This window comes from Somniosus microcephalus, chromosome 14 (genome assembly GCF_052327205.1).
Source record: "Somniosus microcephalus isolate GS21.2 chromosome 14, FLI_Smic_1.0, whole genome shotgun sequence".
Taxonomy (NCBI): Eukaryota; Metazoa; Chordata; class Chondrichthyes; order Squaliformes; family Somniosidae; genus Somniosus; species Somniosus microcephalus.
In genome coordinates this window covers 94,231,070-94,244,789 of record NC_141000.1, presented here as the reverse complement: position 1 = coordinate 94,244,789, position 13,720 = coordinate 94,231,070, and the positions used below count along the sequence as shown (strand labels likewise).

General features: G+C 42.5%; 1 protein-coding gene across 16 annotated transcripts in view; it reads right to left on the bottom strand.

Annotated features, from left to right (window-relative positions):
• The window catches only part of abi3bpa (ABI family, member 3 (NESH) binding protein a), a 365,809-nt gene that overhangs the window by 144,205 nt on the left and 207,884 nt on the right, over window positions 1-13,720 (bottom strand). For 14 of the 16 annotated variants that reach the window (XM_086006965.1, XM_086006953.1, XM_086006957.1 and 11 more), the window contains 3 exons: window positions 12,645-12,785; window positions 894-1,034; window positions 45-185 (listed from right to left, as the gene is read on the bottom strand). In XM_086006965.1, the coding sequence (XP_085863091.1) occupies window positions 45-185; window positions 894-1,034; window positions 12,645-12,785 (423 nt within the window). Of the gene's footprint in view, window positions 1-44; window positions 186-893; window positions 1,035-7,313; window positions 7,455-12,644; window positions 12,786-13,720 lie in introns of all 16 variants that reach the window. The other 2 variants (XM_086006969.1, XM_086006967.1) reach the window with 2 other exon arrangements.

Genomic DNA, 13,720 nt, shown 5'->3' with positions numbered 1-13,720 from the left:
CATTCCTGAGTTCACACCCAAGGCACAAATATTGTCAGAAGTACCTGTAACTTCAGTATCTCCTATCTTAGCAGGTTCAGATTCTGGGATTGGACTGAACACATATGGAGAGTCAGAGACCGGCAGCTCATAGTCTGAGATTAAACTGAACACAGTAGGGGTGTCAGAGGTTGGCACCTCATGGTCTGCAGGGGATAAGAAGGAAGCCAGATACAAAATACTTACTATGTAAAATATATTTATCCAATAAGCTTCTCAATATTGCCATAATAAGTTGGAAGGCACTTTACAGCCAAGCACAGTGTCTAAATCATGGAAGCATGCAGCACAGAAGGAGGCATTTTGGCCCATCATGCCAGTGACTTTAGCACAAACCTCAACATGCATTATAATTATTTACTAATTCATTCAATATTATTCAAAAAGATTCATCTAAGAGTGATATGACAACAGGCTCTCCATGCAGCAACATTGTTTCCACTAAGTAAAAGCTAATTATCGTCCAATAAACATCACACCAATATAGCGATGATAGGTTGGCAGACACTTTACAGCCAAGCACAGTCTCTAAACTTTATAAAATAAGGACATTGACTAAATAATCCAACAGAGATAAACAAAATGCTTAATTCCAGGAGATGTGCAGTGGAATGCTCATTTCATATACTTTGTGCGACAAGAATAAATGGGTTCCATGCAAGAGAGTGCATTGACTATCGAATACGCTTTACACACAAGTAAACCGAACACTCATTTAATTGTACAAGGGTGGCATAGCATCAATAGCATGTGTCCTAACTTTCTGTCACTTTAGCACAAACTTCAACATGTACTTATAATTATTTACTTTATTCCCGAGTTCATACCCAAAGCACAAATATTATCAGAAGTACCTGTAACTTCAGTTTCTCCGATGTTAGCAGGATCAGATTCTGGGATTGGATTGAACACATTAGGGGTGTCAGACACCGGCAGCTCATAGTCTGAGATTAAACTGAACACAGTAGGTGTGTCAGAGGTTGGCACCTCATGGTCTGAGGGGATAAGAAGGAAGCCAGATACAATATTCTTAATCTCTCATGAAAAAAACACCCGAGTTTCACTGATGAATATATTTGTATTACTGGACATCATTACAACCTAGCAATATAGCACAATTGGTCTTATTCTTTCATTATAATAATATTAAATGGATTTGATTGTAACCATGAATTGTGCAACTAATAATACTTTTTATACAATACTAATCTATACATAAATAATGTATTGACTAATTCATTCAAATTTATTCAAAAAGTTTCATCTAAGAGTGATACGACAACAGACTCTCCATGCAGCAACATTGATTCCACTAGGTAAAAGCTAATTATCATCCAATAAACTTCACAATATAGGTGTGATAGGTTGACAAACACTTTACAGCCAAGCACAATCTCTAAATTTCATGAAATAAGGATGTTGACCAAATAATCCAACAACGATAAGCAAAATGCTTAATTCCACGAGATATGCAGCGGATTGCTCATTTCATATAATTTGTGCCACAACATTGAACGGGTTCCATGCAATACACCTGACACACAATAGTATCTGTCTTCACGGTAGAAAACACTAACAACATCCCAATAATGGATAATCAAGGGGCCAAAGGGAGGGGGGAGCTAAAGACAATCACTATCACTAAGGAAAAAGTACTTGGTAAAATAATGGGACTAAAAGACGACAAGTCCCCTGGACCTGATGGCCTGCATCCCAGGGTCTTAAAAGAAGTGGCTGCAGAGATAGTGGATGCATTGGTTGCAATGTACCAAAATTCCCTGGACTCTGGAGAGGTCCCAGCAGATTGGAAAACCGCAAACGTAACACCTCTATTTAAGAAAGGTGGGAGACAGAAAGCAGGAAACTATGGACCAGTTAGCCTAATATCTGTCGTTGGGAAAATGCTGGAGTCCTTCTTTAAGGACGTGGTAGCAGGGCATTTGGAAAATCAAAATCTGCAGTCAAGCAGAGTCAGCATGATTTTATGAAAGGGAAATCATGTTTAATAAATTTACGGGAGTTCTTTGAGGATGTAATGAGCAGGGTAGATAAAGATGAGCCAGTGGATGTGGTGTATTTGGATTTCCAGAAGGCATTCGATAATGTGCCACATAAAAGGTTACTGCATAAGATAAGAGCTCACGGAGTTGGGGGTAATATATTAGCGTGGATAGAGAATTGGCTAACTAACAGAAAGCAGAGAGTCGGGATAATTGGGTCATTTTCCGGTTGGCAAGCGGTAACTAGTGGGGTGCCACAGGGATTGGTGCTGGGGCCTCAACTATTCACAATCTACATTAATGGCCCAGAAATTCCGGTCGGAGGCTTCCCGCGGGAGCCCCCGACCTGCACAAACGAACCGCGCCGACCGTAATGCTCTGGGCCGACATAGAATTCTGTTGCTGTGCCTCCTCAAACTGCCGGCGCGCTGTGATCGCGTATCCCGGGGCGCAGCTAGTTCGCAGCGTCCCTGGGATCACGTGGGCCATGGGGAGCCAATCAGAGCAGGGAATCTCCATTCATAGATTTGACAGGAAGACCTGTCAAATTTATAGAGATCAGCCCCAAAACATAAGTAAAACTTCAAATACATTTTTAAAAATCACATTTTTAAAATGATTATAAATTACATAAATTAATGATTTTAAACAAAAATTTAAATTTTGGAAAAAATAATTAAAGTTTTTAACAGGGCTAAAAATAAACTTACCTTTCTTTAAAGTATTTTAGAATGATAAATCTGTGGAAAAAATGTTTTACTTTTAATTTCTTCACCTCTTACCTTGTTAAAAGCAAGCCTTGCGCCTGCTTTTCCAGGCGCAGCTGTTTCAGACTTACCTGTCTTCGACACAAATGTCCTCAACTCCATCCCACAGCATGCTACTCGCCACCATCTCAGCACAACCCCAGCCCGGCATGAGGTTGAAAAGGCCATCTGACAACTGAACAACAACAAGGCCTCAGGAGCAGATGGAATCCCCGCCGAGGCACTAAAGAATGGCGGAGAAGCACTACTGGCGCGAATTCATGAACTCATTTCTCTTATCTGGAAGGAGGAGAGCATGCCAGGGGATCTCAGAGATGCCGTAATTGTGACCATCTTCAAGAAAGGTGACAAGTCCGATTGCGGTAATTACAGAGGAGTTTCCCTGCTATCTGCCACAGGGAAAGTCATCGCAAGAATCCTCCTCAATCGCCTTCTCCCAGTGGCCGAAGAGCTCCTCCCAGAGTCGCAATGCGGATTCCGCCCACTAAGGGGCACAATGGACATGATCTTCACCACACATCAATTACAAGAGAAATGCAGGGAACAGCACCAACCACTGTACATGGCCTTCTTTGATCTCACAAAGGCCTTCGACACTGTCAACCGTGAGGGATTATGGAGTGTCCTCCTCAAATTCGGCTGCCCTCAAAAGTTTGTCACCATCCTCCGCCTGCTTCACAACGACATGCAAGCCATGATCCTGACCAACGGTTCCACCACAGACCCAATTCACGTACGAACCGGGGTCAAGCAAGGCTGTGTCATCGCACCAACGCTCTTCTCAATCTTCCTTGCTGCAATGCTCCATCTCACCCTCAGAAAGCTCCCCACTGGAGCGGAGCTAATTTACAGAACAAATGGGAAACTGTTCAACCTCCGTCGCCTCCAGTCCAGATCCAAGGTCGTCCCATCCTCTGTCATCGAATTACAGTACATAGACGATGCTTGTGTCTGCGCTCACTCGGAGGTCGAACTCCAAACCATCGTAAACACCTTCACCGAAGCATCCGAGAGCATGGGCCTTACATTAAACATCCGCAAGACAAAGATCCTCTACCAACCTGCCCCCGCCACACAGTGCTGCCTCCCGATTATCAAAATCCATGACAAGGCCTTGGACAACGTGGACCACTTTCCATACCTCGGGAGCCTACTGTCAACAAGGGCAGACGTCAATGACGAAGTCCAACACCGCCTTCAGTGTGCCAGTGCAGCCTTCGGTCGCCTGAGGAAGAGAGTGTTTGAAGACCAGGACCTCAAACTCGGCACTAAGCTCATGGTCTGCAGGGCAGCAGTGATACCTGCCCTGCTGTATGCCTCAGAGACATGGACCACGTACAGCAGGCACCTCAAAACACTGGAGAGGTACCACCAACGTTGCCTCCGCAAGATCCTGCAAATCCCTTGGCAAGACAGGTGCACCAACGTCAGTGTTCTTGCTCAGGCCAACATCCCCAGCATCGAAGCTCTGACCACGCTCAATCAGCTCCAATGGACGGTTCACATTGTCCGCATGCCCGATACGAGACTCCCAAAACAAGCGCTCTACTCGGAGCTCCGGCACGGCAAGAGAGCCCCAGGTGGGCAGAGGAAACGCTTCAAGGACACCCTCAAAGCCTCCTTGAAAAAGTGTAACATCCCCACCGACATCAGGGAATCCCTGGCCCAAGACTGCACAAAGTGGAGGAGAAGCATCCGGGAAGGCGCCAAACACCTCGAGTCTCTTTGCCGGGAGCAAGCGGAAGCCAAGCGCAGGCAGCGCAAGTCAACCCAAGCACCCCACCCACCCGCCCCTTCAACCACCGTCTGCCCCACCTGTGACAGAGACTGTAGGTCCCGCATTGGACTCATCAGTCACCTGCAAACTCATTTTTAATGTGGAAGCAAGTCATCCTTGGTTCCGAGGGACTGCCTAAGAAGAGGAGACCTGGACTGAAGCACTGCTGAAAAAAATGGAAGTTGCAACCGTACGTGCTGCCTATCCGGCGCAGGCGTTTGAGCTGTGAAGACCTTTCTCCTTTGAATGGAAGTTCCGGTTTCCAGCGCATGCGCAGTGCATACGTAAAACCGGCACTTCCATTGGCCCTATGGGTGAGTACACATCGCGTACACATCCGTAGGGAATGGAATTTTAGGACCAATGACTTGGATGACGGGACCGTGTGTAATGTAGCCAAGTTTGCGGATGATACAAAGATGGGTGGGAAACCAAGTTGTGCAGAGGACTCAAAGAATCTGCAAAGGGATATAGACAGGCTAAGTGAGTGGGTAAACAATTGGCAGATGGAGTATAATGTGGGAAAGTACGAGGTTATCCACTTTGGCAGGAAAAATAAAAAGCAATTTTTTATTTAGATGGAGAGAGATTACAAAATGCTACAGTTCAGAGGGACCTGGGTGTCCTTGTGCATGAAACACAAAAAGTTAGCATGCAGGTACAACAAGTAATCAGAAAGGCAAATGGTATGTTGGCCTTTATTGCAAGGGGGTTGGAGTATAAAAGCAGGGAAAACAGGGTATTGGTGAGACCACACCTTGAGTACTGCGTACAGTTTTGGTCTCCTTATTTAAGGAAGGATATACTTGCATTGGAGGCAGTTCAGAGACGATTCACTAGGTTAATTCCAGAGATGAGGGGGTTGACTTATGAAGAAAGGTTGAGCAGGTTGGGCCTATACTCATTGGAATTTAGAAGAATGAGAAGTGATCTGATTGAAACATATAAGATACCGAGGGGGCTCGACAAGGTAGATGCAGAAAGGATGTTTCCCCTCGTGGGGAAATCTAGAACTCGGGGCGTAGTTTCAGAATAAAGGGTCGCCCTTTTAGAACTGAGACGAGGAGGAATTTCTTCTCTCAGAGGGTCGTAAATCTGTGGAATTCTCTGCCCCAGAGAGCCGTGGAGGCTGGGTCATTAAATACATTTAAGATGGAGATAGACAGATTTTTGCAAGATAAGGGAGTGAAGGGTTATGGGGAGCGGGCGGGGAAGTGGCTTTGAGCCCAAGATCAGCCATGATCTTATTGAATGGTGGAGTAGGCTCGAGGGGCCAAGTGGCCTGTTTCTGCTCCTATTTCTTATGTTCTTATGTGTCCTAACTTTCTCTCACTGCAGCACAAACCTCAACATGTACTTATAATTATTTACTCTATTTCTGAGTTCACACCCAAGGCACAAATTTTGTCAGAAGTACTGTAACTTCAGTATCTCCCATCATAGCAGGTTTAGATTCTGGGATTGGATTGAACACAGATGGAGTGACAGAGGTTGGCATCTCATGGTCTGCAGGGGATAAGAAGGAAGCCAGATACAAAATTCTTAATCTCGTGTGAAAATAATCCTATGTTGTTTTGCTAAATATATTTTTATTACTGGACAAAAATACAATGTAGCACTGTTGCAGAATTGATCTTATTTCTTCATTATAATAACATTAAACAGATTCCAATGTAATCATACATTGTGTACATAATACAGTTCGTACAATATTAAACTTTACTCAGTGTGTATACTAATTAATTCAATATTACTCAAAAAGATTCAGTTAAGAGTGATATGACAACAAACACTCCACGCAGCAACATTGCTTCCACTAAGTAAAAGTTAATTATCATCCAATAAGCCTCACAACAGTGTAGCCATGACAGGTTGACAGACTCTTTACAGCCAAGCACAGTCTCTAAATATTGAAGTCATACAGCACAGAAGGAGGCCATTTGACCCATCATGCCTGTGCTGGTTCTTTGAAAGAGCTATCCAAATGTTTCCTATTCCCTTGCTCTTTCCCCAGAGCCCTGCAATTTTTCCCCTTCAAGTAGTTAACCAATTCCCTATTGAAAGTTACCATTGAAACTGCAACAACCACCCTTTCAGGCAGTGCATTCCAGATCATAGCAACTCACTGCATTAAACAAAATTCTCCTCATGTCCCCTCTGGTTCTTTTAGCAAATAACCTTACATCTGTGTCCTTCGGTTACTGACCCTCATGCCAGTGGCAACAGTTACCCTCTATTTACTCTACCTAAACCCCTCAGAATTTGAACACATCTATTCAATCTCCCTGAACCATATCTGATCTAAGGAGAACAATCACAGCTCCCCTAGTGTCTCCACAAAATTGAACTTATCTCTACTACCATTCTAGTAAATCACCTCTCCACCCTTTCCAAGGCCCTGACACCCATCCTGAAGTGTGGACAGCGCGTTGTCCAAATAATCCAATAGGGATCAGAAAAATGCTTACATTCCAGGACATATGCAGTGGATTGCTCATTTCATGTATTTCGTAAAACAACTACGAATGGGTTCCTTGCAAGGCCGTGTATTGACTATCAAATACACTTTACACACAACTAAACTGAACACTCATTTAACTATAAAAGTTTGGAGTAGAATCTACAGCATGTGACCTAACTATCTGCCACTTTAGCACAAACCTCAATATTCACTTATTATTTACTTCGTTCCTGAGTTCACACCCAAGGCACAAATATTGTCGGAAGTACCTGTAACTTCAGTATCTGCTATTTTAGCAGGTTCAGATTCTGGGATTGGATTGAACACATATGGAGAGTCAGAGACCGGCAGCTCATAGTCTGAGATTAAACTGGACACATTAGGAGTGTCAGAGGTTGGCACCTCAGGGTCTGCAGGGGAGAAGAAGGAACCCAGATACAAAATTCTAATCTCTCATGAAAATAATCCCTGTGTTGTTCTGATGAATATATTTGTGTTACTGGACATCATTACAATGTAGCACTACATCAGTACTGATCTTTTCTTTCATTATAATAACATTAAACAGACTCCAATATAACCATAAAATGTGTACATAATATTACATTTCATACAATACTAAACAATACAGTGTGTAAACTAAATAAGTCAATATTATTCAAAAAGATTTATCTAAGAGTGATATGACAACAGACACTCCATGCAGCAACATTGTTTCCACTATGTAAAAGCTAATTATCATCCGATAAACAGTATAGCCAAGAAACGTGTTTACCAAATAATCCAACAGAGGTAAGCAAAATTTTTAAGTTCCCTGAAATGCGCAGTGGATTGCTCATTTCTTATACTTTGTGCAACAAGAATGAATGGGTTGTGTGCAAGACAGTGTATTGATTATCAAAGACACTTTACACACAAGTAAATCCTGTAACGTATTATCACATGGTTTGGTACATGGTTTGGAATGAGCATGCTCAGTTCGCTCTGGCCTAGTAAACAAGCACCTTGACCAGCAACTCATCGTGTCTCTATCCTTCATTTGTTCTACCCACATATATTACAGTTTTGGTGAGGAGAATGGGATCCTAAAGCCATTTTTAGGGATCACGGAAGGACACAGCGATCAACCTTGAAGTGGAAAAGTTTAATGTGAATTTGTGACACCTAATCTGCATTTTCTGCGATGTTTTACTGTTAATGCTGATACAGAATTGTCTGTGCTTCGCCTTCGCTTTTATGTATATGCAGCAACAGCAGCGTTGATTCTCATAGGTGCACAGGTAGTGTGCTGAGTCACTGTTCGACGGGATCGAGACAATCATGGCCGCGCCTACGGGATTCATTGGAAGCCTCGGCATGTACGACCGAGCTCGCGAACCATTCAGTTCTTACATTGAGCGGATGGAGATTTTTTTTACGGCCTATAACATTATTGAGACTGAAGGTGCAGCTGGGAATGTTCAAGCTCAAAATAAAGTAATTTGTGAATGGAAAAAAGCAATTTTTCTATGGAACACTGACAAACCTAATCGCACCAGGGAAAGCGAAGGATGCGTCGTTTGAAGACATGTCGAGAAACTCGAGGACTATTTCAACCCAAAGCCGTTAGAAATAGCAGCGAGCTATAAGTTTGGTACCAGGAACCAAAAATATCAGTGAGTACATATTAGCTCTTAAGAACCTGTCTTTGCATTGTAACTTCGGCACATGTTTGGATCGTGCATTGAGAGATAAGTTTGTGTGTGGACTGCAGGATGAGCGGACACATTCCAAGTTACTGAACACTCCGAACCTAATGTTTGACATAGCATGCAAAATTGCCCTATCTATGGAGATGGCGTCTAAGAATGCTAGGGAACTCCGTTCAACTCAAATGACTCGTGCAGCTGAGGTCTACAGTCACAAAGCAACCGCCAAACCTAAAGTTGTGAGACCGAGTCAAAAGCATGTCAGTGAGAGCAGTTCAGCGAATTGTTATCGCTGCAATGGAAATCACTCACCACAGTCCTGTCAATACAGAAATGCAAAGTGTTTTAACTGCTAGAGGCAAGGTCATATTTCAACAGCTTATAGAGCTAGATCGCAAGCAGGAAGTGAGAACCATTCTAGTGGCAATGCAAAGCACCAAAAACAAAAGGGAGGAATTCACAATAACACCTGATGTTGAAGAACGAGGCATCTACAGTATCTATGCCACTAGTGGCTACACTAGCAGTCATGAGGAAGACTTCCATACAAAACTTTTGATCAGTGACCAATATATTGATATGTGTATCGACACAGCGGCAGACTGCTCTATCATGTGTAAGGACACATATGAGAGTAAGTTTAATCAAATACCACTTACAAAGAGTACCGTACTCCAGAGAAATCCTAGAAACATGTGGACAAATGGAATGTACAGTTCAGCATAATGGCCAGTTAGTAAAGCTGCCTATTATTGTAGCGAGCTACAGCAACAGGCCAACCGTCATGGGCAAAGACTGGTTGAGAAAGTTAAAACTAGACTGGAAAAACATCTTCAGTGTAGATGCTTCAAAGAAGCAACTCAACACAATGCTGAACAAGTATAAAAGCATGTTCACAGACAGTTATGAGGGCATCACTTGGTATGATGTGCATATCCGCATCAAGTCCAATGTGAAGCCTGTCTTGACAAAGGGTTTTCACCCGAAACGTTGACTCTATTTTCTCTCCACGGATGTTGCCTGGCCTGCTGAGTTTTTCCAGCATTTTCTGTTGTTATATTTTAAGGTAAAGCTGGTCCCCTATGCATTGAAACGTCAGGTGGAGGAAGAGCTAGAGAAACTGAGAGAGAACGGAGTGCTAGTAAAAACTGACAAAAGTGAATGGGCTACCCCGATTGTGGTAGTGCCCAAAGCAGACAAAACTGTACGCTTGTGTGGTGACTACAAAGTTACTATCAACCAAGCAGTTGACGATGAGCAGTACCCGTTACCTACATTGCAAGATTTGTATGCAGCACTCTCTGGGTCAAAGGTTTCCTCCAAGCTTGACCTGTCGCACGTTGACACTCAGCTGAATGTTGACAAAGAGAGTCAACAGTGTCTCACTATCAACACACACAAGCGACTGTACTCATACACCAAGCTGCTGTAAGGTGTAAAGTCCTCCCCCAAAATCTCCCAGGCTACAATGGATAAGATTTTGAAAGGAGTTCCAAATTGCTTATGCAATCAAGACGATGTGCTGATCGCAACAAGTAGTGAGGAAGAAAATCTAGAAGTGTTAGATTTAGTGCTTCAAAGGTTGAATTCCCACAATGTCAAATTGAAAAGGAGCAAATGTGCTTTTGTGCAGCCCGAGGTTGTGTACCTTGGTCCGAAAGTTGATTCAAATGGCTTGCAACCAGTTAAGGAAAAGGTTGATGCTATCATCAATGCTCCAAAGCCATAGAACGTGTCTGAGTTAAAACCTTTCCTTGGAATGGTCCAGTGCTACACACGTTTCTTACCTGAGTTAGCGACCATGTTAGCTCCATTGCGCGAGCTCCTCAAGAAGGATGTCCAGTGGAAGTGGACAAAAGTGCAACAGGAGGCCTATGGTGCTTGTAAAAGTCACTCTAGTGATGCTCTACTTGTGCACTATGACACAGAGCGTGAGCTTAAGTTAGTGTGTGATGCTTCTAGTTACAGTGTGGGAGCTGTCATAAGCCACGGAATGGATGACGGTCAAGAGAAACCAATCGCATTCACATCGTGAACCCTCACAAAGTGCGAAAGAAACTACGCGCAAATTGAAAAGGAAGCACTCGCCATAGTGTTTGGAATCAAGAAATTCCAACAGTTCCTGATCGGCAGCAAGTTTACCCTGATAACCGATCACAAAGCATTCCTAGCAATATTGGGGCCCAAAATCTGCCATCCCTGCAATGGCCACATCAAGAATGCAACATTAGGCAGTGTTGTTGTCACAATATGACTACATGATTGAATATTGCACTTCAAAGCAAAACACAATCTCAGATGCCTTGTCCAGGTTGCTACATGAAGACACATGTGTTGGGAGCGAAGGTGAGATTTTCACGCTAGGTGCAGTTGACAAAGAATGTCCCGAGATTGCAGATGAGACTCAAAAGTACTCAGTACTGAAAGAGAGTGTATGTAAACACCTTGAATGGATGGACTGATCAGTGTCTGGACACCGAGTTGAAACCATTCCATAACCGTTGTACTGAATTGTCTTGTGCGCAAGGTTGTATCAAGTGGGGAAACAGAGTGGTGGGACCTACTTTGAGTTTGGAACCAAAACAGAACAGCCCGAAAATTGGTTCAACACCAAAACTTTTTGTAAGGAGATCAGGAAGGCTCCGCAAACCTGTTATTAAACTGGATTTGTAGATCATTTGTAGCATTTCTAGTTGATTTAAAAGAAAAAAAGCCAGGGGGTTTTGTTATGTGGTACATGTAATGCTGGGAAAGGTGGGACCAGAGTTTTGTTGAGGGGAAAGCAGTGTAATGTATTATCACATGGTTTGTCACATGGCTTATCACATGGTATCAGCATGCTCAGTTTGCTCTGGCTTAGTAAACAAGTATCGTGACGAGCAACTCATCGTGTCTCTGTCCTTCATTTGTTCTACCCACACGTATTACAAACCTGAACATTCATTTAACTGTAAAAGTTTGGCGTGGCATTTACAGCATGTGTCCTAACTATCAGTGACTTTAGCATAAACCTCAACATGCACTTATAATTATTTACTCTATTCCCGAATCCACACCCAAGGCACAAATATTGTCGGAAGTATCTGTAACTTCTTTCTCTCCTATGTTAGCAGGTTTAGATTCTGGGATTGGATTGAACACATTAGGGGTGACAGAGGTTGGCACCTCATTGTCTGAGCAGATAAGAAGGAAGCCAGATACAAAATTCTTAATCTCTCATGAATAAAACCCCCGCGTTGCGTTGATGAATAAGTAAATACTGGACATGATTACAATGCAGCAATATTGCATAATTGCTTATTCTTTCATTATACAGGTATTAACATTAAATGGATTCAAATGTAACTATGAATTGTGCAACTAATAATACTTTTCATACAATACTAATCTATACATAACAAAATGTACAGATGAATTAATTCAATATTATTCAAAAAGTTTCATATAAGAGTGATGTTTCATCCAAGAGTGATATGACAACAGACTCTCCATGCAGCAACATTGTTTCCACTATGTAAAAGCTAATTATCATCCAATAAGCTTCACAGCAATTTAGCGATGATAGGTTGACAGACACTTTACAACCAAGCACAGTCTCTAAACTTTATGAAATAAGGACGTTGACCAAATAATCCAACGAAGATAAGCAAAATGCTTAATTCCAGGAGATACACAGTGGATTGCTCATTTCATATAATTTGTGCCACAATATTGAAAGGGTTCCATGCAAGACAGTGTATTGACTATCAAATACAATTGACACACAAGTAACCCGAACACTCATTTAACTGTAAAAATGTGGCATAGCATCTACAGCATGTGTCCTCACATTCACACAAACCTCAACATGCACTTTAATTATTTACTCCATTCCCGAGTTCGCACCCAAGGCACAGATATTGTCGGAAGTACCTGTAACTTCAGTCTCTCCTATCTTAGCAGGATCAGATTCTGGGATTGGATTGAACACATATGGAGAGTCAGAGACCGGCAGCTCATAGTCTGAGATTAAACTGAACACAGTAGGGGTGTCAGAGGTTGGCACCTCATGGTCTGCAGGGGATAAGAAGGAAGCCAGATACAAAATACTTACTACGTACAATATATTTATCCAATAAGCGTCACAATATCGCCATAATAAGTTGGCAGGCACTTTACAGCCAAGCACAGTGTCTAAATCATGGAAGCATGCAGCACGGAAGGAGGCATTTCGGCCCATCATGCCACTGTCAGTTCTTTGAAGGAGCTATCAAATTATTCCCATTCCCCTGCACGTTCCCCATAATCCTGCAATTTTTTTTCCCCTGCAAGTATATACAGTATTCAATTCCCTTTTGAAAAAGTTACTATTGAAACTGCATCCACCATCCTTTCAGGCAGTGCATTTCAGATAATAACTCTGCATAAAAAGAAATTCTCCTCACGTCATCTCTGATTCTTTTGCAAATTATTTCACATCTGTATCGTTTAGTTACCGACCCTCCTACCAGTGGAAACAGTTTTTCCCTATTTACTCTATCTTAACCCCTGAGAATTTTGAACACATCTATTCAATCTCACCTTAACTTTCTTTGCTCTAAGGAGAACAAACCCAGCTTCTCTAGTCTCTCCACAAAATTGAAGTCCTCATCCCTGTTACCATGCTAGGAAATCTATTCTCTACCCTCTCCAAGGCCTTGACATCCTTCCTGAAGTGTGGTGCCCAAACTTCATGAAATAAACGCCTTGACCAAATAATCCAACAGAGATAAGCAAAATACATCAATTCCAAGAGATATGCAGTGGATTGCTCATTTCATGTACTCTGTACAAGGATGAATGGGTTCCATGCAAGACAGTGCATTAACTATCAAATAAACTTGACACACAAGTAAACCGAACACTCATTTAACTGTAAAAGTGTGGCATAGCATCTGCAGCATGTGTCCGAGCTATCAGTGACTTTAGCACAAACCTCAACATGCACTTTAATTATTTACTCATTTATT